This window comes from Hippocampus bargibanti, linkage group LG05 (genome assembly GCF_051943395.1).
Source record: "Hippocampus bargibanti isolate YZ-2025 linkage group LG05, ASM5194339v1, whole genome shotgun sequence".
NCBI lineage: Eukaryota > Metazoa > Chordata > Actinopteri > Syngnathiformes > Syngnathidae > Hippocampus > Hippocampus bargibanti.
The window spans coordinates 17,081,302-17,109,048 of record NC_142738.1 but is presented as its reverse complement, the minus strand read 5'-3'; the positions used below and the strand labels follow the sequence as shown (position 1 = coordinate 17,109,048).

General features: G+C 43.0%; 1 protein-coding gene and 1 long non-coding RNA gene across 3 annotated transcripts; one reads left to right on the top strand and one right to left on the bottom strand.

The window, feature by feature from the left end:
* Positions 1-687: 687 nt before the first annotated feature.
* LOC148898110 (fibroblast growth factor 4B-like) lies at positions 688-14,925 on the bottom strand. 2 transcript variants are annotated; one of them, XR_016115047.1, is made up of 4 exons: positions 13,340-14,925; positions 12,690-12,793; positions 8,153-8,395; positions 688-1,119 (listed from the first exon to the last, which is right to left on the bottom strand). XR_016115047.1 is itself a non-coding variant. In XM_088997012.1 (3 exons), the coding sequence occupies exons 1-3, from the start codon at positions 13,686-13,688 to the stop codon at positions 8,219-8,221; spliced, it is 630 nt and encodes a 209-aa protein (XP_088853138.1). In that variant the 5' UTR covers positions 13,689-14,923; the 3' UTR covers positions 3,919-8,218. The 2 variants fall into 2 exon arrangements, 1 of the variants encoding a protein (XP_088853138.1); XM_088997012.1 differs by lacking the exon at positions 688-1,119 and having other exon boundaries at positions 3,919-8,395; positions 13,340-14,923.
* A 3,719-nt stretch (positions 14,926-18,644) lies between these two features.
* LOC148898109 (uncharacterized) lies at positions 18,645-24,115 on the top strand. The gene is made up of 2 exons (XR_016115044.1): positions 18,645-20,361; positions 22,004-24,115. It is a non-coding gene; the product is annotated as an uncharacterized LOC148898109 (long non-coding RNA).
* The last annotated feature ends 3,632 nt before the right edge of the window (positions 24,116-27,747 follow it).

Below are 27,747 nucleotides of genomic sequence, written 5' to 3'. Positions count from 1 at the left end.
GTGAGACACCTTCAAAATAAAAGCGACGCAACGAATTCATGCGCGGCAGTGGTTTGGATTAAACAAAAAATATGTAAAACAAGCCGTTTCTAGGCTGTTGGGTAAGGATGACGTTAACCTAGGAAAGAATAAGAACACTCAGAAAGGTGCCAAGACGCATTCTCAAATGGAGATAGAAAAAGTATTTGTAATAATAATAATAAAATAAACAATATCATAGTTGAGTGCATGCTGACATTATTTTTCATAAATTTAAAAAAACTTATAAATGGAAAAATATTTGATACCCTGGGACCAAATAAACACTGGGGGAAACCAGAGCACCCCAGCTATCCAACCAGACCACTCTGATACAAATCTGATGTTTTCTTGTGGAATTGAAAGCCTCAGAAAAGTTGCATCTGACCGCTTTCCTGACTCCAATGCATGTGAACATGTTGGTATCTTTCGTCAATTCTTCAAAACTTCGTTATCACTCGATTAGAACACGTGGTTGGTTTTCGGCATTTTCAAAAACCTCCCAAGGCAAGAACTCGAGTTATCCCTCAACCAGCCTTGTGTGTATATCATCTGTCAAAAGTAATACAGTGATCGTGGAGACGGATAAACAAGTCTTTTTTTTAATCTGGGTTAAAAATTTTCAATGTCTCTCTTCTCTCTCGGTGACTGTGAAGCCTGATTCTGGAGCCACAAATCCTGCCACATTCAGGCTGCCGAGGCGGTATTGGAGCAGCCCAAACGTGTCTTTGCTGGTGCCGCACGATCCTCCTCTGAGTGCGTTTGTCTTCAAGGTGTGTCACCCCTTCGTTCCATAAGGAACGCCAGAGTGGCCTGTTAGCTGCAGCAGACTCCAGATCGCTGGGCTTGTTGTTGCAGTCCTTTAGAGTCTGTTTAAGATGGTCTTTGTATCGCAGGTTTGGACCACCACACTTCCTATTCGCTGACAAGAGTTGTCCATAAAGCACCTGTCGAGGCAAGCGGCAGCTAGGAATCCGGATGACATGTCCAACCCACCGGAGTTGCCTCTTTGCTAGTATAGCCTCGATACTGGTGGAGGCACTGCGTTGAAGGATGTCAGTGTGTCGTGTGATCCTGCCAGGTGATGCCAAGGATCAAAAGCTACAACGTGATGACAAAACAGTTCCCATTAAATTCAGTTTAAAATTCACATCAGTGTCAATATGCTATTTAACTTTTTTGTTTTCTATAAATACACCAGTGAATAATGCATTTGATGTTTAATTATTCAATTGTGGTTGAGTGCATAAATAACAAAAGTATTTTATAATTTTATTTTTCGGTCATCCATTTCTGGGGGTTACAATCAAATACAAAAAAAGAGGTCAGATGTCACTTTTCAAAGGCCCATTATTTCAAAATAAAACATCAGATCTATATTAGAGTGTTCTTGTTGGATAGCTGGGGTGCTTTGGTTTCCCCCAGTATTTATTTGGTCCCGGGATATCGAATATTTTTCCATTTAGAAGTTTTTTTACATTGACGAACAATATCAATATGTTTTCACTTTTCAGAGGCCCATTATTCCAAAATAAAACATCAGATCTGAATCAGAGTTGTCTTTTTGGATAGCAGGGGTGCTTTAATTTTCCCCAGTGTTGATTCTGTTCTGGGATATCGAATATTATTCGATTTCGATTTTTTTGAAACATTGACAAACAATACCAACATGTTCACATGCATTGGCGTCAGGAAACAGGTCAGATGTCACTTTTCTGAGGCCCTGTATTTCAAAATAAAACATCAGATCTGTATCAGAGTAATCTGGTTATATAGTTGGGGTGCTCTGGTTTTCCCCAGTGTTGATTATGTCCTGGGATATCGAATATTATTCAATTTAGAAGTTTGATTTAAATTGACGAACAATATTATAATAATAATATTTTATTTCAAGCGCCTTTCAAAACACCCAAGGACACTTTACAATAAAAACAATAAAACGAAGCACATAACAATAAAACCATAAGTAAAATGATACATCATAAAATAGCAGATAGAGTTAGACATTGAAAGCAATTTTAAACAAGTGGGTTTTGAGGTGAGCCTTGAAAATAGGGAGGGAGTCAATATTACGGATGTTGGGTGGAAGAGAGTTTGGGAGCAGAGCGGCTGAAAGCTCTGCATCCCATCGTGGTGAGACGGGCAGAGGGCACATAGAGGTGAAGGGAGGATGAGGATCTGAGGGACCGAGAGGGAACAGAGATTTGAAGCAGGTCAGAAAGATAGGGAGGGGCAAGGTTATGGATGGCTTTGAATGTAAACAGAAGTATTTTGAATTCGATACGATGTTTAACAATATTGCTACTTTATCACTTTTCAGAGGCCCATTATTCCAAAACAAAACATCAGATCTGTATCAGACGGGTCTGGTAGGATAGCTGGGGTGATCTAATTTTCCCCAGTGTTTATTTTGTCCCGGAATATCAAATATTATTCGATTTAGAAGGTTTTTTTTTTTAATTGACAAACAATATCAATATGTTTTCACTTTTCAGAGGCCCATTATTTCAAAATAAAACATCAGATCTGTATCAGAGTCGTCTGGTTGGATAGCTGAGGTACTGTGGTTTCCCCCAATGTTTATTTGGTCCCGGGATATCGAATATAATTTTTTATTTCAAAGTTTTTTTTTAATTGACGAACAATATCGATACGATATTTAAAAATAAAACATCAGATCTGTATCAGAGTGGTCTGGTGTGATAGCTGGTGTGCTCTAGTTTCCCCTGGTGTTGATTGTCCAAGGATATCGAAGATTTTCCCCTTTAAGACTCTTTAAAAATTAATGAAAAATAATGTCCGCATGCACTCAACTATGATGGTGTTTATTTTACTTTTATCATCATCATTATTATTATTATTAGTATTATTATTATTAGTATTGTTATTAATAGTAATATTAATATTATGTTATTATTAGTTTTTCTGTCTGCGCTTGAGAACACGCTTTGGCATCTTTCTGAGAGTTATTATTCTTCTTAAATTAATGTGATCCTTACCCGACAGCCAAGAAACCGCTTGTTTTCCATATTTTTTTTTTTTTTTTACATACAAACCACTGCCGGGCATGCACTCGTTGTGACGCTTTTTGGGTGTTCTTATTCTTTCCTAGGTTAACGTCATCCTTAGCCAACAGCCTAGAAACTGCTTGTTTTACATATTTTTTGTTTAATCCAAACCACTGCCGGGCATGAATTCGTTGCGTCGCTTTTATTTTGAAGGTGGTGCGCGCCGCTCGCTTGCATGCTCTCTCGCCGCAGACTACCGTAATGCACAGTGTTGTCAATCGAAGTGGCGGCTCACTTGACTTCGATTTTGCGAGTGGAGGCTAGCTTGACAGCAGTGATCTGGGGGCAATGCTCTGTGTACGCTTTAGTGAACGTTGAGACCGCAAATACAAAGTGCATGAAAAATATCTCCTCTCGGGGCCTTTTCCTCTTCCCAAAAAATACATTTTCCAAAGACGTCTGCTTTTTAACTTTAGCTGCTTCTGGGTTTTATTTTAGTGGTAACCTCTCACGTGACAAAGACGCGTGTCACATGTTTGTAGACGGGTGTAACAGAGAATCCGGTCATTTTCCCAAATAAAATATATTTCGGAATCAAAATACAGGCAACACCCGATTTACGACCAGTGCGAGTTACGACCACCACCACTAACGGAAGTAAGTTGTTTATTCTTTCTGAGCGGCCCCGCTACCAAATGACCCACGAACCAATACCAGTCATTGGCCTTGTGGTTGGGGGCCACTACACTAAGTCACAAAAAGGAACTCGCTGCCTCCATGTCCCCGCATCTAACGCTGTTGCTAGACCAACATATTTTGCTGAGTGTGCGGTTTTCAAGTGTTTCAAAAGTATTGTTAAACATGGAAACTTGAAGACATCACAACAGTTTTTACAAAATCTTTTTTATTATCATTTCAGGAATACAATTGACTGCTGTGCACAGCACATACGTACAAAAATAAAAGGAAAACCATTTGCAATATAGTCTTTTTTAACGTTCTCGCCATCATATTCTTTCAGAAACAAATGATTGAAGAAGTCTGTTGTTTCAAACTAATTTACAATCATTTCAATAATCAGAACTAAGGCAGAAGGTGAGGTATATGTTCCAAAAGAGGAGCGGGACTCAAGAGGAAGCACTTTCCCCTCAGTACAGGAATAGGAAACTGAGAGGAAAACAAAGTCTGCTAGCGCACAGGCACGCACGCGCACGCGCAGACACACACACACGCACACACACACGCGCACACACACACACGCACACACACACACGCACACACACACACACAAACACACACACGCGCGCGCGCGCGCGTTCTGAGCACAGATCCACTCGCTAGAGATTCCTGTAAACAAACAGATCTTTAAAAGCAGCTGGTGGTCAGCAAAATGAACAAGGTACCATTCCAAATTCCTCGTGCATAGTGGGGCATTAAAAAAGTGGGAGTTGATTAAAAGGGGATATTCTTTTCCCTCACCATATCAATACCTCTCAAGATGGAGGACACTGATTTGCTGTGGCGACCGCTTGAAGGGAAAAGCCGAACAGAAAAGAAGATATCAAAACTTCTCTCAGTGAAATCAAAATTAAACCGAAAGTCTGCCTCAAAACAACATCATGCAACAGACTTTCTTGTCCTTTAAGACACCCAACAAAATTGCATTTGACACCACAATACTACTGCGAATAATAAAATATTTTCTTGTAATGCCAGTTTACCAGTCCAACCAACTTGCATTGTTTTAAGAGTGTCTTGTGCAATACCAAACAAGAGACCAGGGATGGCAAAACAAAGACAAAAGATATTCGCACAATATTGCCTTTACAAGCAAGTGCTTTGAAATGTGTAAATCAGGCTTGTTTGCCAGGCCGTTGGTAAAATTGCACTGCATATAATCATTTATTCTCATTTTTGTGGTTTTGCCAAACATGTTACAATCACACAATCATTCCAGCAAAAAAAAAAAATAATAATAATAAATAACGAAGCTACAGCTGATTATTTTCTGATCCTCCATCATATGTTAAAATGAACAACGCAAGTGTGGTGATAGAACCAAAAGATAGCTTTATCAGCAGTGATAATAGTCACAGTTTAACACCTTCAGCCTCCCTTGTAGTCACAGTATTCAACATGTTTAACCAACCAAGCAACCGTTCTGGAAGCATTTGATTATTTTAGCTACTTTAAGTGCATCCCACTTAAATCTTGTGCTCCCCACCCCACCACCCTTTTTTTCCCTCACGATGTCCCATTATTCCTGACTCGAGGTCAACCGATATGGCCTCTGGTGACATTTTGGCAGAAAACCGACAAGTCGTGCATGTGTTGGCATGGACGAACCCACCATCCAGGTGCCATACACTCTTATCACTGACGAAACATGAGCAGAAAGCTTGTGTGTTTGGGGGGAGGGGGGTGCACTGCCCACAGCAGGTTACAGTAAAGAGTGAATGAGGTAAACGGTGACATTTTCCACACACACGCAGTGGTACTTAGCTCCATGCAGAAATTTGCTAAACAACATTTTAAATTGAGTCGTACAGTAGAACCTCTCAATTTTTTGCACAATGCTGGTCAAGCGACTGGTTTGTCTGATTAAAAAATAAATGAAATAAAAAGTCATGCCACACAATGTTTCAACATTCTAAATTGCCATACGAGTGTTAAAAAAAATATCAGTCAGTAATTCTTTTACTAGACACATGACTATGCCATCATTTTAACCTTCTGATTTGCATATCGTTCTATTTCAAGCATGACTGCATTCCCTCATGTAACAAGGGGGCTGTGTTCAAGCTCACTTCCGTGTGTGTTCTATATACCACACAAGAAAATAAAAACAAATTGGCAACGGCGCTCCACCTCATGCTTTTCAATTACAGAATAAATTCTAATAAATCCGATAAATCAGTGTAGGTGTTAACGCTGAGCGTAAGCAGCACTGCACAACAGACTTGTTAACTTATTCACTGCCAGACATGTGCAAAACCTCAGGAATTAACTCTTTTTTTTCTGATGATAGAAGAGACTAAGTTATATTGGTCTGGAGCAGTGGTTCTTAACCTGGGTTCGATCGAACCCTAGGGGTTCGGTGAGTCGGTCTCAGGGGTCCGGTGGATCCACCGCCACAGAGGTCCACCCCTCAGTCTAGTCTGCAGTTAGTGGGCAGTCATCGAAAGAATGGTTCGGTGACTCAGCATATGAAACTGGTGGGGTTCGGTGCCTCCAATGAGATTAAGAACCACTCGTCTGGAGTAATATGAGGTGCAAGTGGCGGCTGTACACAAGGCAAATGCTGCCCCCTCGGGGGAAGGGAAAACATTGCCAGGGGTCTGACCAGCGCTTTATTGGCACCCCCACAAGAAAAACCAAAACCTTAACAAATACAGGAATGGCGCTCCACGTCATATTTTGAATTCCAGACTACATTTGGGAATGGCAGTGAACGAGTTAATACTTTTAACCAAGGTGTCAATTTGACGTGGGGGGGGGCTTTAATTTGTTCATTTCTAGCGGAGGAAACTACATTATTTGTGGAAATGTATCATTATTAACCCATTCAGGGATAAATGTTACGACAGTGGCCATCTTGGGTTACAGGGTGCATCAGTGTTTTTTGTGCCATATTGTACCGAGGAGGTTACATTGCTTCTTTTGAATCCATTGGAATCCATATGTCAAAAAGGCAAAGAAAAAGATTTGTGAAGTTTGAGCTCGATCCCCTAATCCCACTTTTCAGTATCGCTTAACAGACACTTCAGAGGTTCCACTGTACCCAAAAAATGAACAGTGATTGCAACGCGTTTTTTGCATGATCGAAAACGGTGTCGATGAGTCATGACATTCTCATCTCAATCCAACACGAGTAAACACGAGAGGCTCGCTTGTCACGCTGCTCAAAGAACAAGGTCACCTCGAGAAAACAGCGAAACGTCAGTAACCCGAGAACGGACGTCAGCGTGGCTTGGATGAATGGAACGTGCAACGTTCGTCCGCATCACTCGCATCGTTCAGTCAACAACGGCGGCCACACGCTGAGGTCTTTAAAATCCAACTCTGCTGCCTTTGTGGCCTACGCCCCTTCCTACATACTCAATGACCAACTTGCATAAATACATTTCATTAATAATAAAGACAAATTTCCTGCTAAATGGGGGAGGCTGGGGTTCCTGAAGTGTCAAATCCTGATGTCCCTTCTGAGCAGGCCCTCATTGACAGTGAACTGACTAATCGACAGTAGCATCCACGCTATTTCCCGCATAAAAGCTAAACCAAAAAGGAAGCCTCCATCACGTTTTGTCTAAATGCCAAACGCGCACTCTCCTTGGTCGAACTTCAGTGAGAAAACCAAGCTTTCCTTCAAACAACGGATGACAATGTCCTCAAAGACGTTTGACAACCAAAGTGCGGCATTGTTAAAATTCTTTCCGGGACCCGATTTCTTTTTGTCAAATGATTGGAAAAGGTTCTGCAATCACAATTGGTTTCATTTTGCTCATTCCCGAAGGGAACGTCATGTGGCCTTTCTGGAATGGAGCACAAGAGCAACGCTGGCGTCTGACTTGTGGAGTGATGACTTGTCTGTCATTCCTATTTCTGACTGAAGCACCCACGATACTTGCATGCAAAGGGAAAAAAAGGGTGGGGCCAGAATAGGAATTCAAGGCACCGCTAGCTCATGACAAAACAACACCAACCACTGCCATATTTGCAAGTGCTTAAGTTGCTCCGTCAGAGACGTTATCCGGAGACGCTCGACAACAAAAAAACATGTTCACAGGCAATTATTTTCCCTCAGTATAAGTTCCATGCATTTATATGTTTCAGGATTTTTGGTGCTTTGAGGTAATACAATGATCATCTCCAAAAAGAAGGGGGTACCTACCCCACTGACTCCACCAAGCACCCATACAGTAGAATGAAGAGATCACTGAAGCCTCCCTCCCCCTCTGCCCCCCAACACAAATTGCTTTGAAATCCCCACAAAAAAGCAGCAAAGAAAGGCATTTCATCGTTTCAAATTCAAAGTAAGCTACCACATATCAAGTCTGAATAAATACTATTGGATATTCTCTCTATGACAGTCTGTGGTGGCTTTGTATGGAGGCTTTTGAAGTTACCTGGGAAAGAATCCACATGTGCAAATAAGTGTGTTATTGCCAGTCTTTGCTCAGGGAGGGGGGCGGTCATATTCGGGGAAGGAAGTGCGTCACAGTCATGGCAGTGGTGGCCTTGTTGCCCCTCTTCACGCGCCCGTGCTTGCTGAGCGCCACGAAGGAGCCTCCGTAGGCCAGCGACTCGTAGGCGTTGTAGTTGTTGGGGAGCATCCTCTCTCGGAACTTGCACTCGTCGTGGAAGACTGTCTGGAGAAGACACAGGTGACAAAGTCATTTTCACAAGCTCCCTTCTTGTCTCATTCAAAAAAGTTGGGGTGTTCCCTGACATGGTGAATTGAGAGGTTTCATTAGCTGTCAAAAAGAGTAAATACAACGTCATTTTTAATTTGTGCAGAGATGCCTTTCTCGAGATACGCACGCTCACGTGTGTGTGTGTGTGTGTGTGTGTGTGTGTGTGTATATATATATATATATATATATATATATATATATATATATATATATATATATATATATTGTGACGTCACGAGAGGCAGTGTCCTGGCCCCATCTGGTGGAAGGCAGCAATTAAAACCCCACACCTGTGGCTGATCACGGCTTGATTGGCAAGCAAGGCTTTTAAGGCAGGAAGCCTCTGAGTGTGCAAGGCGGGGGAAGACAAGCTCTGTTGCTGTGCTCTGTGGAGAAACTGATTGCTGTGTGGAATTCATTGCCAGTTGGGACCGTACGGCAGAACACTGGATTTGGACCTTTGCTAAAGGGGGCTAGGCTACCTGAGAAGGACATCAAGAGGGGTGAGGCCTAGAACCACATGGAAAAGAACTCTGTCTTCAGTCTTACCTCAGAAGAGACTTGATTATGATTTAAGTATTGGAAGAGACACTATTCTTGCCTTTGTTGCTTGTGAATTCCCCCTGAAACCCTTTATTAAAACCTGTTTGTATTCAAACCTGTCGCCCATTGCGCTTCTTGTCCTGTCCCGCTGAGAGCTAGCCTATCATGATATCACAATATATATATATATATATATATATATATATATATATATATATATATATATAAATATAGAGTGATACCTCATCTTACAAACACTTTAGCTCACGAAGTTTTCGCCTCACGAACATTAAATTCACAAGAATATAATCTTGACATACGAACTAGTTTTCGGCAGACAAACCATACCACACAGCTGGCGGACTAGTTTCGGACTACACCCTGACTGAAAAGTGTACTTGAGAGTTTGAAAAGCGCTGAGAAAGAGGAGTCCATACGGTTTGTGGCGGTTTGCTTGTAGCTTTTTGCTTTATTGAATAAACCAAACGTTTGATTAGATTTTTTTTTTTTTTTTTTTTTTCCTTGAAGTTGTCGGCCACCCAGGCCAAGACGTTTTGAAAGTTGTACGCCTGACGTAAAAGTTGTACGCTCTGGGCCACTGGGCAGACGCTATTTCAAACACTGCATAAAATATGAAAAAAAAGTGATGAATTCTCTCACCAAGGACAATGGAAGTAAATTACTCACATTTCCCCAAAGGACGACGATAGCCAGTTATGAAATTGAATGACAGCGCAAAAATGTTGAACTATTGAAAAGTTGCTAATGTTGTTATTGATGTTTCAACTGGCTTGATGTCATCATTGTCGAGATTCATATCGTTTCCAGCCTTCGACCACACACACTTGACTAAATTGAACAACTTTCAAGACAATCTCAATTCATGATATCAAGTGGCCTCAACTACCTGTAATTGCATCCTTCTGCTGCAGAAAAATCAGTTCCATTCGAAATCTTTCCGATAAATAGAACACAATGCAAGAAAGGGCTTTGAGCTGAACAGCAATATGTCAAGTCCCTCAGTCGTGAACAAAACATCAGCCACTACTACAAAGGAAACCCAGTGCAAGTTCTACGGTGCTGACTTGCCAACATGGCCGACTGCCTCCATCCAACCAAACGCATGGGGCTAAATTCAATCTCTTATCAGATCACCAGCACAGTGGCAAGCTAACACTTCATCACTCGAGAGGAAAACATTCTGCCTGTCAAAGATGTCAGCCCACAAGCAGAGCGGCCGCCACCAACGAGAACACGTGTCATTGTCATTTTAGCGGCAGTGACATCAAGGTTACTGCTGACATGCTCACAAATCTCTCCAGCTCAAGTCAAGTACCTTTGAGCTTGTCCGAAGCAGATGTTAAAAGAAAACCAAACGCAGAAGGTTAAGTGTTGGCTGTGCTGTGGAGCCATCACACTAAATGTGTTAAAGAAATACAGCACAATGATGCAGCTTCGGTTGAATGCCTCCAACTTTGTATCGCTCAGAATTCAATCAACATCCCTTCTTTGTCTATGTCCTCATTATGAACTGAACAGGACTTTTTAAAATAATAATAACAATCATAATACATTTCATTTATAAGCGCCTTTCAAAACTCTCAGGGTCACTTTAGTCACAGGATAAGTGGCACAGCGTTCACTCATCACTCAACCTGGAATAACTCAAATATATAGAAAGCTTCCTAGCTAGCTAATACATAGCCAGCTAGATAGCTAGCTAGACAGCTAATAGCTAGCTAGCGAGATAGGCAGCTAGTGAGGAGCTACCCGAGCTTTAGATAGTTATGTATATTGTGTATCCCTACATCTTTCTAAGCTTGAGGGCGGCCGCCCAAAACACAATCCAACACACACATACCGGTCCATACAGCGCATCAGAAACAAATTTAACTGATGAAACTAATTTCAAACTATTTGCTACAGTGCTTGTTTTCATCATCATGTGGCACATTGAGACAAAATATACACTACTCCTACTTTATTCTCACTTATGGACAACTGAGTCTTCAATGATCCCAAGTTCCCAATTTGTGTTTTGTTTTGTTATTTTTTTAACTAGAGAAATCCCATGCATGCACAGTAGGAACTCAACGCAGGAAGGCCACAGCAAAGTTCAACCCATAAACCTCAGAACTGTGAGGCAGACGTGAAAACCACACCACCACTGTCCCTCAACCAAAACATTCCAGTAAGAGATGCCTAAATTAGGGACAGGGGGGCAAAAAAGAAGAAATCCTCATTCAGGGCATTTCCTTGGTTTATTTAGTTTTTCTTTCTTTTGCCTTTTGGTTGGACTCCAAAAAAGAAGCAGCCTAAACAATTGGTATGAAGACGAGTAGAAAAAGAAACTACACAGAACAAAGGGAAAGGTGTGCTATGTGACTTCTTATGAAAGCTCGATTTTGATTTTTTGATTTTATAAAGAAAGTGTACCTGTTGTTTTTATTTTCTAACTGTGGTCCAGGATGTCAGTCATTACATTTTGAATAGCGTTTATTTTCTCCCTCATCCACACATCGGTAATACGTAACGTCGTAATATATTTTGTCAGAAATGAAGGGACTAAATTCCGCAATGGGAGGATTTTGTTTTTCATAAAATGCCGCAGCAATAACCTATTGCGCATGGTAAAGTAAAAGCCCTAAAGTAAAAAACAATGAAATCAGCAGCTGCAAAACCTGATTTGTGAGAAAAAGGTAAAGATAGGTTTAAATCAGCACCAAAAATACATTGACGAACACATAAACCACTTCTGATGGAAATTCTCAGTTGACTAGTGTTATTTTCTTTTCAATCCACAAACGGTGGTGTCCTCGAGATATAGCCATAAAGTGACTATTTCTCAGCTCCGCTGATGCCAAGGATGATTGAGTTGTAATGTTTATATCGGTCAGTTAGCGAGCCAACTCGAGAACTGTGGCTGCGAGGCTCTGGCTTATAAAATTGTAATTATAGCTCATAGTGATGGTGCAATACCTATAAAATATTGCTGTTAATAGTTTTGTAGGTGCTCATCAGCTGTCGTGAGAATAAATCCTGACAATCAGTTTTGACGGATGCCCTTCAAAAACACAATTACAGAATAGGTCAAGAGTAGTTGCACTCCAGAGCCCCTTATAGTTTTGTTTAGACAGACAGACAGTTTTTTAATTATTTATTTGGCAGCACGGTGTTCCTGGTGACATATGCGGTTCTGATGTTGGGGATTTGAATCTCAACTATGGCCTTCCCGCAGGGGGACATGCTCGCCTGTGTTTGCCCGGCTGTCCTCTCATGTTTGAAACATGTGCATGCATGGTTCATCAAAGACAAAATATTCATTTTGTATTATTGGCTGGCGACCGGTCTTGGGTATACCTCATCAATGGTCAAAATTCAGCTGGAGTAGCTGCAGCACGTGTGTTGATATATACAGTAGATGATTTTTTAATCGCACTTAGACCATGATGTTCAGGCACATGGTCTGAGCTTGTCAGCGAGTTTGTGGTTTGGCATGATAAGAATGTTAGGAGACAGATGCAACGCACAGATCAATGTCTTGCATTTGACTTCTTAGTCAGGGGGCCCAATTTACAAGTTCCTGCTGTCAACTATTTGGAATGTGCCAATCCTACTGGCTCGAGCATATGAATCACCAGCACTTATCGAACCATTTACACATCGTTCCCGTTCCGGTGCAAGTAAATCGGGGCCGCACACCTACCGTCCCATATAACCTCCCACGTCTGTTCATGGCGACATACAAGTCACTCTTGACTCCGTACAGGCTCACCACTCCTCTCTCCACCGTGGAAATCTCAATAAGACCTGAAAGCAGAAATCATTTCAGGGAGCACGGCAGCTGACCGGAAGCAGTTTTGGGGGGTTTTCTTTTTCCTTGAAATAGAGTTATTCTTGGGATTTTGCATGCATTATGCTCCCCCTCTGCGCTTCTGTGTGTAGCCTTGCGGAGTCACGACTCTTTGTTCTGCATCCTTCACATCCAATCACATCTATGTATTTATTTGTTTATTTGCATTTGAGTGCTCGCGCGCGCGTGCGTGCATGCCGGGATTGCGCCATTTGCGTGGTCGTGGGCTCCACCGCCCCGCAGCGTAAAAATAAGTTGTGTCTAAAAGCGTCCATACATTCATGTCATGCTGTGGGAGAAGGGGAGGAAGAGCAAGAGAGAGGGGAAGAGGGGAGGGAAAGGGAGGAGGGCCGGGAGAAGAGGAAGGTGTTGGTGACGGTGTGTGTGTGGGGCGGGGGGTCGCTCGGTGCCGTTTGTTTTTTAATAGAATTGTCTTTGCACACCCCCCCCCCCCCCCCTGCTGAGATGACGTACGAGCATGTAAATGACACGGAAGAACTCACTGTACTGGTTTTCGTGGTGGTCACCGTTGATCGTGCCGTCGGGCAGAATCTGTAGGTGGAAGCCGATGCCCACGTTGCAGTAGAGCCTCCGCACTCTCTTGATGCCCAGCAAGTAATCACTCTCCCAGCTGAGCTCCGGCTTCTCCCCGGAGATCCCGAGCACGGAGCGAGAGAAGAGCGTCTCCCAGCGCTTCTCCAGCAGCAAGGTGCCATTTGTCTGGCCGCTCGGGAGCGGGTAGGCAGAGACGATGCCCAGCAGGAGGCTCAGGAGAACCGCCGCGGTCAGCGTCCAGTGCGGCGTCCCGGCCTCGCAGGACATACTGACGAGGAGCCTGTGAGCTCCGGCCATCCGGTTTACCTTCAGACCACGTGGTCCAAATTAATGAGCCTAAAAATACCGCTCTTCTTGTTTTTCTCCCTTCGGCATGCTGGCTCAGGGTTATTTCTGGAGCTGCGCAGGGCATGAAACGCAAGCCCCGGTGCAGAAGAGGAGAAGAGACGCTGGAGGTGATGGTGCTGGTGCTGCTGCTGGTGATTACCATGTTTTGCAGCTCCTGCCTCCACGCCTCACTCTCTCTCTCTCTCTCTCTCTCTCTCTCTCTCTCTCTCTCTCTCTCTCTCTCTCTCTCTCTCTCTCTCTCTCTCTCTCTCGCCCACACGCGCGCGCACTTGCTCTGTCTTGCTCCTCAACCAAAAAGAAGAGTTGCAAGAAATCCACAATGCACCGAAATAGAAACAAACAAACAAACGGAGGAGAAAAAAAATCAAAGAAAGGATGATTTGAGAGCCCCTGTGCAGCAGGGCAGCCAGGGGCTCCGCATCCTCCCAGGATCTGATTCCCAATGTAAGGCTGGACACGGCCCTGATGGCACCAAGAAAGCCGCTTCAATGTTTTGTCATTGCTGGCCCAGTGAGTGGTGTAGGGGGGCGGGGGGTTGAGTCAGCCCTCAGGCCAGCACCCAAATTGGGTTGGTGGTCATATGTCTGTCAGGTCGCTTCCTTATTTAGAAATAAGGTGTAAAAACAGTCCCACTTGTCACTGGAGAGCAATGACAAGGCTCCTGCGGGGCCACTTCTTCTTCTGCAACCTTCAACAACTTTAGCAACCAAATTTGTGGATGACATCGTCTACACCAGTGCGTGCAAAAAGTAAAGAGGGTTCCATGCAGTTTTTCACTCGGTGCCACCAACTATTCTAGACAGACTATTCAGCTGAATATTGAATGTGTGGAATATGAATTGAACAGTCGAATTCACCTGTTTTTTTTTTTCACAACTGAACACATACCATCAACAATGTCAATCGTAACCAATGTTCCGATGAAAACTTTTTGTGAAGTGGCTATATAGTATGATGTCATCTTATATTAAATATTCTGCAAAGTACTTCGTTACAGCCACTCCTGTTGTGAAAGCATCGCCAAAAGAAGTAATGTATTGCATTGTATCAATTTGTGCCAATGACTAATCAGGACAAGCAGAAGAATTAAATCCTCTTACACTCTATTACAATGAAGCTTTTGCACACACTGTGTGCCTCGCCAATATTATCATGATTATTTTTTTATGTAAAGTGAAGGACATGTTTTCCGTCGATAAGAGTTGGGAAACATGGGTCTACACCACTTCAAGTTTCAACGGTTAAGTCCGCCATCCCAGTCAAAAAAATCCAAAATGTCGCCGCCCATTTGTGCACTGCAACATTAATCCGAAAGTCACACATTATGATCTCAGCATGTTTCCCATGGTACATGTGTAAGAGCCGTGTGGAGCAAAGCGGAGGCCTGACATGGAATGGCACACATAGTCTGCATGCCATTCCCGGTGACACGAAAGCCTATCGTCTTTTCCATGTAACAGATAATGTCAGCAGCTGCATTGCCATGTGTCAGTGGGGGGCACAAAGGTGGGCTGTACAAAATTGTCAGTTCTCGGAATATCCAAGGGATGGCACCATTACCAAGATAGTATTCACAAGAGCTTTATGGTGAAGCAATTTGGAGGGATGTACAATCAGTAACTTGGAAGAGGGACATATGTTTTGGAAAACAAAACACGCTGACAGTGATTTTGCAGTACCTGATCAGACATCCTTTGGGGGAAGAGTTCATTTTCAAGAAAGCAAGTCAGTTTAAAATGATTATTGAATTAATGAAGTGGCCAGTCAAAAAAGTAGGGGGATAAAATGCCCATCTCCACTATGGAGATTGCTGAGAATGGTTCGGGGTTCTTACACTTGACATGACAGTCGAGAATGTTTATATTACGTATTTACAGGGAATGTGTTCAATCTTAATTGGTTTATAACGCACTTTTGTCCCTTATAAAATGGTCGCATGTGCAACATTTATCGTCACACTTCAGTACTTCAGTACAGACAGCAATGCGGTCTCACTGCAGAGCAAGCCAGCACAGTTCGCATAGTCATTGCACAATCCATGCTGAAGCTCAGCCGGCTGCTGTCTCACCGCTCGTCTCTACTTAGTATTTGAACGGTAAATGTGAAAATTCAGTGATTTCGAAAAAAAAATTTCAAAAAATGTGAAGTTAAATGGAAAAGAACTTTAAAGTACAAAAAACCTAAATAAATATAACTGTTTAATTTATTTTTTTATTTGATATTTTCATGATGACTTCCCTGACTGCACGTCACTGTAGACATTATCTATCTAGCTATCCAACTAACTATCTAACTCAGGGGTGGGCAAACTTTTTGACTCGCGGGCCACAATGGGTTCTAAAATTTGACAGAGGGGCCGGAGGCGCATTTGGAGGGCGTGTTTGGGCCTAAAGCATTTAATGTAGTGTGTGCACAATAACAACACTACAACCCAATTTATTAACTGTCTTTCAAATCGCCCTTATCAGTTCAGAATTTTTTTCTCAAAGAATATGCAAGATATTGCAATTACATACTATTTCGCAGATACTGGGAGGAGGAAATGTAAATAGATTAAAATAACATACGCACTGTGGTTTAGCAAGATTGCGTCTGTTTTTAACAAGTTTCAATCGAAGGTGCAAAGTTAAAGAAATCAACATTTATTGAAAAATTGAATCACTTTAAACATTCAAAACATATTATTACACAACAAAATACTGAAGCACAATAATATCTACTTGTGTTAAAATTGTCCTGACCGTGCGCTCTACAAACTCGCCACGGACGCCCTCGGCTTCACGCGCACACAGTACACGTGTATCGTTGCCAAGCACACAGACACATAGGCTACCTGCAGTTGAAATTTGCATACTCGGCACAGCAGCCAATCAGAAGCCTGCTTTGTGATTCGGACTTTCCCAAGCGTTATAAAGACGTGCATTTGCATGTCGTTTTCAAAAATAGATGCACAGAACATCAGCCCAGAAGAAAGATTCAAAAGAAACTACAGTAAAGTCTCGTTATATCGATATTCAAGGGAGTCCGAAAAAATATCGATATAACCGGGACTATCGATATATCCGACCCTGTTTGCATGTAATTTTCTCCGTGCGTGCATAGAAATAGTATCGATATAACCGATATCGATATAACGAGACTTTACTGTAACAACATATGTGGCGCTACAAAACGTAAATTTACATTAAACCGTGACTGTAAACTGTACGTGAGAGTTATGAAAGGCGCTTCGTGGCTTGTAGCAAGGAATGCAAACATTGCAATGTGCACCCTGACGACAAACGACAACTGGAGCAAAATCTTCAGCTACGGGTATTTACCGTAAATTAAGCAAGGTAGCATTTGCGGTAGGTACAGCCTTAATTAAAAAAAAAAAACTTAATACTTTGCTACAATGTTTTTTTTTTTTTTGCGATTACTCATCTAATTATGTTTCAAATTGTGAAAAATGGGGCAGGCAGCTTTATGGCCGCGCAGGCAACTTTTCAGAGTTGTCTGCCCTGTTGTCCACTATCTTTTTGTCATGACTCTCAGACAGTGTTTTTACGATAATTTGGACAAATTCGGCGGGCCGGATTACAAAGCCTAACGGGCTGCATGTGGCGATTTTCTCCCCGCCCACACACTCTACGCAGACAATCGTAAGCAAGCTCGGTAGATAGGGGTATGAACTTGCTGGCAACACTTCAGTATAGCCGGGTGCTGATTGGTCAGAATTTGGTGTCCGTCGCGTAAACATCCAGCCCTTGAAACCTCTATTCTCTGTGTATGTGTGCGTGAAGCACTGGACGCAGCCAATCGCAACTGAGCTCGGCCGGTAAAGGCCGTGCGATACAAAATCAAATTTACAGAATCTCAGTCTGAATATTTTTCGACATAATGTACCTTCAAAAATGTTTGTATGTACCGTACCGTCGTAACTCGAATGTTCGTAAGTTTGAGAGCGTCTGTAGTTGACCAAGTTACCTTTTTTTAGAATTAGGATTTGGGGTGGGCAAATGCAAACAAAGTCAATGTCATCAGCCAGAAATAAATCTAAATTCACATTTCCACTATATTCTCTGCTGTAAAATAAGTCGGGCGCTTTCTTTAACAAATGCAGCCTGTTTCTCCCGCTTAAAAGGCTTAAGGTGTTTCACTATGCTAACTAAGCCGTGCACTCACTTTCGCCAGGAAACTCTTAAACTGAACTTGGACTGTGAATGAAAACGCTGGCTATGACGCAGATGGCCGGACGCCCTCACTCCACATTGTTACAATCCCCTGGCGAGCTACTGGGACTAGCAACCAATCACTCAAATGCAGCCCAGTACTTGTTGCGATTCCCAAAAGACCTACCTTTCAGTTTCGGTCTAAGTTTTGATGAGCCAAAAGGTTAATAATAGCTCATGGAGTTTTGTTTATTTTCACCTCCCGTGACTTGAAATGGTGAGGGTGGTCAACTTTTTCCACTCCTTGTGCAAGTGCTATGCGCAGTGTCCTCATACTTAGAATAGTAGTAGTAATGACCTCAAGGTGATGTTTAGTGAGACACGTTTTTAGCGTTAACAATGAACTTAGAAATATATTAGCGATATTGCTAAGTTAGCAATGTTTAGTGAAACGCACACCCCTGCAGTTCAAATTTAGTGTCGAATTAGTTACATGCTTGAGGAGGCAGAGCCAATTCAATTTCATACTAATGAAGAACAGCTAGAACGTACTTATACACGGTCGAAGATCGAAAACAGGACGAAATTTAGTCGCTAAAACATCGCAAAACGAATTATATTTTTTTTCTTTTTATAGAAATTTCATTTCACTCACTTGAAGAACGAAATTCCTTTGTTTTTCAGCTTGTAGTTGAAGCATCCGTAAGCGAAACATTGCGGCCCCCAACTGTTGTTCCTTTTTACAGCATCTGTGACAGGTTGTAAATTATCGTATTTCCTATTTTGGTTACATTCGCGTAGTTCTATTGGTTTACAAATGATATATATCGAAAATGTTTATTTAAACATGGAACGCCTGCTTCGGTTCGTGTTTCGTGTCGGACCGATTTAGATCGTTGGACCGGAAATTGTTGTGCGCGTACGTTTGCATTAGATCGGGGCATTCGAAGTAAACCACTGTTGAGTCAAGACGTATCACATTGCTTGTCTTGTGGTTTTTTCCTGGATCCCACAACACCGTATCTCCCTTACTATAGTGGAGAGCGCAACATTTTGGAGGCACCGCTGGGATATTTGCGTTCGAGTGTTGTCTACTCGCCGTGGGTAGAAGCTCGCGCCGAATATCCCCAATCAACCCAGTCGGAGTGGCGTCGCCGTTTACTGGTTTGTTTCTACATGTGCTCTAGTTGCATCTCTGTGCGTACAGCCACCACTAGAGGGCACTGGAAGACTTTGAAGTGAATCCGGCCAGCTGAACTGCGTCTACCCTCTCGAAAATGGCGTTAGAGGAATTACAGTTGGACATCAAAGGCAAGTTATTTGGACTGAATTTTCAACAGTTGTCAGAGTTATGTGCTGAAATCCAAATATCTGGACTGGAAAGAGAGCAACTTACAGGAAAGACTCGAGGCCAACTAATTAATATTGTGTCAACCTACATTGAAAGAGCTGAATTAGAGCTAGAAGATGAAGGAATGTCAGATTTGCTACGTGTAAAGGACTTGATTGAAAGTATAAAAGATTTTGAACTAGGAATAGCCAAACCAAGTGAGAAAGGTCGGGATGCAGTGCGAAAGAGAAGCATAGTGCCCCCAGACACTGCCCCCTGGCGCAAAGATTTCAAAATATCTGGACAAATAGGTGAACTCGGACAAAAAGATAAACTCACATTTCCTAATTTGGTCAGACAGATAGAAAGTGGGCTCAGTAAAGGCTACCAGGGGGATGAGATCATTGATGCAGTGGTTCGTGCCATAACACCAGGTCTGCAGTTGAGAAGCTACCTCGAAGGGAAAGAAAATCTCACCCTACCTTCTTTACGAAGGATTCTCCGATCTCACTATCAAGAGAGAGGAGCCACTGAATTGTACAAGCAGCTCTCATCGGAAGTGCAGACTAATAAAGAGTCCCCACAGAAATTTCTACTGCGTGCGATGGATCTTCGTCAAAGGATTCTTTCTGCATCTCAAGAGGCTGAATCAGGGGTGAAGTATGATCCCACGTTGGTCCAGAGTTTATTCCTGCACACAGTTCTGACGGGGTTACAGAGTGACAATGTAAAGAGTGACATGCAACCTTTCCTCCTGCTAACCACCACATCAGATGAAGTACTGTTAGAAAAATTAAACATGGCATGTGCAAATGAAAAAGAGCGACAGGAAAAAAAGAAAAATGCTGCTGCACGGGTGACAACGCTGAACACTGTCCAGTTAGATGACACACCAGTCCCGATTGGGAAGAAGACAGTCTTAAAGCAGAATACTTTTACTGTGCCGAATGAACTCCTTTCAGAGATCAAAGAGATGAGGTCAGAGATGATGCTGTTAAAAGAGCTGCGTGCAGAAGTGTCCCAGATCAAAGAGACTATTCAGAAACCAACAGCCACTTCTCAGCCCACCAGCGGAGGACCTGAACGCCTGCCTGACCACTACCCTGAACAGGTCGCCTTCACTCCACCTTCACAATATCAGGTAGATCCACCAGCCAGGCACTACTACACCCAGCACTCCCCATCAGCTCTTCAGCAGTACCACCCAGCACCAGGCCCCAGGTCGATGAGGGGGGCAGCACAGTTCCAGCAGCGGTTCGCCCCTCAGCAGTACTACATGCCCCGTCGCCCTCAGCCCAGGTGTTATTCTTGTATTCAGACAGGTGAAGAATATTGTCAGCACTGTTTTAAATGTGGAAGTAGTGAACATTTCAGAGCAGGCTGCAGAGCACAGAACTCAGCTAGGAACCATGCTTTAAACTAGAAAGGGTTACCCCAGTGGGACATGGTGTGACCACAGAGACAGATAGGTCCCAGCGTTACAGTGGTGCTATGAAAATGGAATGTAAGCCCCATACATGTGGCCGCGTTCAGAAGAGATATAAGCAGTCATTTGTCGAGCGTACAGATAAGAAACAGTGTGGCAAATTACCTTCGGTCAGGGAGTTAGTGGGGAAGAAATGTCTTATTCGGTGCTTTTTGGGTAACAAAAGGGTTGAAGCACTCTGGGACTCGGGGTCCCAGGTGTGTGCTGTAGATGAGTTATGGAAACAAACGAACTTACCTGACGTGTCATTGAAAAATGTGAATGAGCTTATTGACCCTGATAACACTCTCAATATTGTGGCAGCTAATGGAACGGATATGCCTTATGTAGGATGGCTTGAGATACCATTTAAACTTGGTGCTAATGATCCAGGGCTACTTGTACCAGTATTAGTACTAAAAGGTGACCAGCAACAGTGTCCTATCATAGGGTTTAATGTCATTGAGCGTCTTGTGTTAGATAGCCTCTCTAATGAGTCACAAACAGGGGATACAGAAAAGCTCTTGAAATCGGTTAGACTAGCTTTTCCCCACCTTAAGCGCAATAAAGCTGCCACTTTCATAAAAGCAGTTAGTATGGGACAAGCACATGAGTACCGTGTAAAAACAACAAATGAGAGATTCACTATAGCCAGGCATAGCTCACTTATTATTCCATGCAAAGTACAGGCTAAGCCCTTTAAGGAAGATGTTACATTGGTTTTTGAGCCAAGTGAAAACCCACAGTGGCCAGATGGCCTCGAGCTTTGTGACTCGTTGGTCTCAGTAAAGGCAGGTTCCATCCCTAGGATAGTTGTTAGTGTCCAGAACCCTACTAATCATGATATTAGGTTTCCAGTAAAGACTATTATTGGTACAGTGCAGTCAGTAGGGTCTGTCTACCCAGCTAACATATTTAAAAGGGACCTTCCTTCAGCGGTTGTCAATGAGGTCCATGTCCAGAATACCACCATCGCTCTCAGTGAGCAGTGGGACCCCCCAATTGACCTTTCTCATTTGGACGAAGATAAAAGAAAGACCGTTCAGCAGATGTTGAGAGAGGAATCGGCATCATTTTCAAAATCGGACGACGACATAGGGTGTGTGGAAAACCTACAAATGGACATTTTGTTGAAAGACACTGAGCCCGTTTCAAAGACATATATGTCTGTCCCAAAGCCAATGTACAGAGAGGTGAAAGATTATTTACAGGACTTGATAGCGCAGGGGTGGGTGGAAAAGTCCACTTCCTCCTACTCATCCCCTGTCGTCTGTGTCAGGAAAAAAGATGGTACACTGCGCTTATGTATTGATTACAGAGAGCTGAACCGGAAAACACACCCTGACCGGCACCCCATCCCACGGGTACAGGACGTGGTGGATACCCTTGGGGGTAACACCATCTTCTCGCTGCTGGACCAAGGCAAAGCATACCACCAGGGGTTCATGTCCAAAGGGAGCCGACACCTGACTGCCTTCGTGACCCCTTGGGGCCTTTATGAATGGATTCGAATTCCGTTTGGACTCATGAATGCACCAGCAGCGTTCCAGCGGTGTATGGAACAATGTCTGGAGGGGTTACGGGACGAAATATGTGTCCCCTATCTTGATGACATTCTTGTTTTCAGCGGGACATTTGACGACCACGTTGAGGACGTCAGACGAGTGTTGCGACGTCTCAGGGAAAATGGAATAAAACTCAAAGCCCGAAAGTGTGACCTCTTCAAGCCGGAAGTGAGGTACCTCGGCAGGATTGTCTCTGCTGAGGGGAGCCGAATGGACCCGGCAGATACAGCAGCAGTGCGTGCCCTGAAAAACAAGCAGCCAGGCACTGTCGGTGAGCTTCGAGCCATTTTGGGACTATTAAGCTATTATAGGCAATACATCAAAGATTTCTCTTGTATCGCTAGTCCCTTGTATGATTTGCTTCAAGCCCCTCTGAATGTTGAGACTCAGCAGCATCAAAGACAAAAATGGAGAGTGAGACATAACAGTGTGTCTTCCAACACACGTATTGAGTGGAGTGATGAGCATCAGTCAGTGTTAGAGCAGCTAATAGACTGTTTAGTTCAACCACCAGTTTTAGGTTTTCCTGACTTCGCGCATCCTTTCATTTTGCATACAGATGCCTCTAACCGGGGTTTAGGTGCTGTGTTGTACCAAAGACAAAATGGCAAACTTCGCGTGATAGCCTATGGCTCTCGGACATTAACTGCAGCTGAGAAGAATTATAACTTACACTCGGGCAAGTTGGAATTTTTGGCGCTTAAGTGGGCGATCACAGACAAGTTTCGTGATTATTTGTACTATGCACCATTCTTCACTGTGTATAGTGACAATAATCCACTCACTTATGTACTGTCGACTGCTAAGTTAAATGCAACTGGGTGCAGGTGGGTCGCAGAACTTTCTGATTTTAATTTTACTGTTAAATATCGTCCCGGTAAGGAAAATGTTGATGCAGACAGTTTATCTAGGATGCCCCTTGATATGGTAACATATATGGAAGGATGTACAAAAGAAATGTCATATGATGCTGTGAGTGCTGCCGTACAAGCGGTTGACCAACAGAACGAGTCTAGTGCAGCTTGGTCTATGGGAATCTCAGCTACGTGTGCCGAGGTGTCACTAAACACACCGATAGCCCCATTGACTGTTGGACAGATCAAGCTAGATCAAGAGACTGACCCCATTATAGGACATATTATTAGATACAAACTGGCGGAGACTAAACCGCTAGGTACTGAACTAAGAAAGCATTGTCCTCAAGTTGTTTGTCTTGTGAGGGAATGGGACAAGCTACACTTTAATGACAGAGGTGTTTTGTACAGAAAAACGGCAAACAGAACCCAACTACTGCTTCCTGAAAAACACAAGATGACAGTGTTAAAAGAGCTGCATGATGAAATGGGCCACCATGGTGTAGAAAGGACTCTTTCCCTTGTAAGGGATCGTTTTTACTGGCCCTTTATGCAAAAAGAAATAGAGGACTATGTACTGAGAGAGTGTGTGTGCCTAAAACACAAAAAGCCCAACTGTGAGACCAGAGCCCCTCTCACTAATATTGTGACTACTCAGCCTTTTGAACTTGTCTCCGTTGACTTTTTGCATCTTGACAAATGTAAGGGTGGTTATGAATACGTGCTTGTGCTAGTAGACCATTTTACACGTTTCGCTCAAGTTTATGCTACAACGTCCAAATCTGGCAAAACAGCGGCAAACAAAATCTTTAATGACTATGCTTTAAAGTTTGGGTTCCCCCTTCGAATTCACCATGATCAGGGTGGTGAATTTGAAAATCAACTTTTTGCTCAACTGAAGGAATATTGTGGGGTTGCGGGTTCAAGGACAACCCCCTACCATCCACAGGGAAATGGACAGGTTGAACGATTTAATCGAACACTGATCCAGATGTTAAAGACACTGACAGAGAAACAAAAGAGTAACTGGAAAGACTCACTAAACAAACTCGTTTATGCTTACAACTGTACCAAAAGTGAGGTGACAGGGTTCTCACCTTTTTACTTACTTTATGGACGTTCACCACGTTTGCCAGTTGATATGTTGTTTAGTTTGAATCCAGACTCTAACCAGGGTGAAACCAACCAGAAGGACTATGTGAAGAAGTGGAAACAGGGCATGGAGGAAGCGTATGCGATCACGCAAGAAAATAACAACAAAGCTGCTGCCAGGAGTAAGAGACTATATGACAGTAAACTAAAGTATTCTACCCTGTTGCCCGGTGATCGTGTTCTGGTTCGAAACTTAACCCCACGTGGAGGTTCAGGCAAACTGAGAAACCACTGGGAGGATGTTGTTCATACAGTGGTTCGTCAAGTCAGCCAAGACATTCCAGTTTATGAGCTGAAACCTGAGAGGGGGAAGGGCAGATCTAGGATACTCCACCGCAATCTCTTGCTGCCATGTGATCATTTGCCATTAGAGACTTCACTACAGTCCCAGTCCAAGGAAAAGTCCACTCGGCAACGACCGAACAAGATGCCGGAAATGGATCCGGAAGAGGATGATGAGGAGGATGAGTATTATCCAGTGTTGCATCGCCAGAGCACCCGACCAGACTCACCAGAACCGCGGGACGTGAGCTTTGTGGAGACAACCCACCATGATGACAATCAACTGGGGAATGAACTGCCGGGGACGGAGCCGGGAGCTGCGGAAGTTGACCAATCTCAGGAGGGCAACATTGGTCCGGAAAATGATCCACCTGTGACAGTGTGTCCCCCTTTTCCCCAGCTACCCCCCAGTAATCCTGATATTGGGGGAAATCAACGGCCACGACGAGAACACAGGAGACCCAAGGTATTCACGTATGATCGCCTTGGTTCGCCATCTTGCTACAATGTAGGGACAGTACCATATCATGGTGAACAGACAATGCCTTGGATGTATGGCGCACACCCCTATTATGCCACGAAATACTACAGAAATGGTTAATCGACACTTCGGTTTAATAGAACAGTGAGATGGAAACAAGAAGACCCCGATGAGCCCTGTATAAGTAAAACGGAATGTATGAAAAGAGTTCCAGTCTGTGAATTGTTGATTGTTATAATGTCAACAGAATGTATGAAAAGAGTTCCAGTCTGTAAACTGTTCATTATTATAGTTCATATTTGGATGCAGTTCATAATACCGTGCGTCATTGTTTTGGGCACGTCGTCCAGCGTATTTATGTATTTACTAGTACATATGTTGGGGACAACATCTATTTTGAGGGGGAGTATGTGACAGGTTGTAAATTATCGTATTTCCTATTTTGGTTACATTCGCGTAGTTCTATTGGTTTACAAATGATATATATCGAAAATGTTTATTTAAACATGGAACGCCTGCTTCGGTTCGTGTTTCGTGTCGGACCGATTTAGATCGTTGGACCGGAAATTGTTGTGCGCGTACGTTTGCATTAGATCGGGGCATTCGAAGTAAACCACTGTTGAGTCAAGACGTATCACATTGCTTGTCTTGTGGTTTTTTCCTGGATCCCACAACACCGTATCTCCCTTACTATAGTGGAGAGCGCAACACATCCATACGTTAAATAGACCGAAATACGCTCAAAACTATCCTATTTCTATGCCAAACCAAGCCACGTTACTATGGACGCTACAACTCGTGCCGTCACTTCCGGGTTTGCAATCAACCTCGTCTCTAAGCCACTTCTCAACCTATCTATTTCTATGCCCGCGAGTCAAAAAGTTTGCCCACCCCTGAACTAGACCATGAAAGCAAGTTTAAACAGGTGGGTTTTGAGGTGGGATTTGAAAGTAGGAAGGGAGTCAATATTACGGATGTTGGGTGGAAGTGAGTTCCAGAGTTTGGGAGCAGAGCGGCTGAAAGCTCTGCACCCCACATCATGGTGAGACGGGCTGAGGGCATATAGTAGTGGAGGGAGGATGACCAGCAGTGTTTTAGCTGTCGCTGTGACAAAAACAGCTTGAGTTGGTTTGATAGTTGAAAATGTTAAATTCTGACACTACGAATTCTAGTTCTCACAATATTTGTTTCAATTGTTGCTTTATTTTTGACTATGTAGTGGCAGTTGCAAAACTCGAGCTTGAACTTTGTTGAAAAACTGGAGACTTTTTATTTTCTTTAATTATTTTTAATAAGTTGTGCAAAATGAGTGCCTTCACTCCAAAATATAGACAATGTCTTTAAACGTTACACCCCCCCCCCCCATGTTTCCCTTGGCAAAATAGAATAGGACATCTATGTCTTCGAGAAGTTCTAATATGCATCTTCTGACTCCTGAGTTGTGATTGTAGTTTTCAGTTTATTTGGTCTTAACATTGCTTTGTTTCTCGCTATGACCTTTCTTGTTTGAAAGTTGTATGCTCATTTGTTTTAATTGCATAGAACACAAAAATATCGGTCTGTGCAATAAAAGAAAAATGTTGATTGGATCAACAACAGCATGGTACAAACTGACGTGAAAAAAATAAACTGGAGGCTTTTATTTAATATGTCCTGTTGCACTTTTGTATGTACTGTATTTGCCGCATGAATGAAAGAAAGAAATCGATTAAAGGGTATTTTCTTTCGGTATTCCTGTCTCTTCACTCCTTTGTATAAATAGCTCCCGAGCATCACACGACTTCCTGTACCTCATGAAACGACGCCTCCTGATTCAGATCACAATCTATAATTGCAATATTTGCAATTTTTTTTGTTTTTGCTGCTGTGAAATGTAAATTTATCCACTGTGAGACAAATAAAGGCTCATCTAATTTAAGATACCCACACGTTAGTTGTGTCTACATTTCTGTTGTTTGTTTATCTGGGCCCTTTCCCTTGTGGTGTGCCACAGGGTTCCGTTTTGGGATCACTCCGAATGCTATATTCCTCATGTTAAATTATTATTTAACATGCCATCCACTTTGGAATTGTCTGCTGGTCAGGCAGCATCACCACCCGGGACAGGAAAAGACTGGAGCGGCTTGTCAAGAGGGCCAGTTCTGTCCTGGGCTGCTCGCTGGACTCTCTGGAGGAGGTGGGCAACAGACGGACGCTAGCTGAACTAAAAGCTATTATGGACAGCCCCTCCCACCACCTCCTGCCCACCCTGACAGCACTGGGTAGCTCCTTCAGCCAGAGGCTATTACACCCGCGCTGCAAGAAGGAGAGGTACCGCCGCTCGTTCCTACCGACTGCTGTCAGGCTTTGCATTCTCATTGATCGCATGTGGAAAAAAAAAACTGAACACTTGTAGATATGGGTTGATGCAATATATCAATATGCCTTTCTTGATAATTGCACTATGAACAGTCTTTATGAAACTGTTTTGCACATTTACAGTATACTGTTGACATTTTTTATTTTGCTATGCTTAGAATATCTTGTTTCTATCCTTAACCCCCCCCCCCATCACCACATCCCCTTTCAAATTGCTGCTGTGGACTGCAAATTTCCCCATTGTGAGACGAATAAAGGTTTTCTGATTCTGATGACAACTCTGTGCTAAAATTAATATTGCAAACTTAAAGTGCACATCTTAAAATTAAAATATTTTTTATTAACACTAAGAAGCAGCCTTTTTTACCTC

Excerpts from the sequence above, each read along its gene's own strand:
- LOC148898110 (XM_088997012.1), bottom strand. The coding sequence starts at position 13,688 with ATGGCCGGAGCTCACAGGCTCCTCGTCAGTATGTCCTGCGAGGCCGGG. Across the intron at positions 12,794-13,339 it reads CCACCACGAAAACCAGTACA|GTCTTATTGAGATTTCCACG; the intron begins GTGAGTTCTTCC and ends TTCTGCTTTCAG. Across the intron at positions 8,396-12,689 it reads GTGGGAGGTTATATGGGACG|ACAGTCTTCCACGACGAGTG; the intron begins GTAGGTGTGCGG and ends TGTCTTCTCCAG.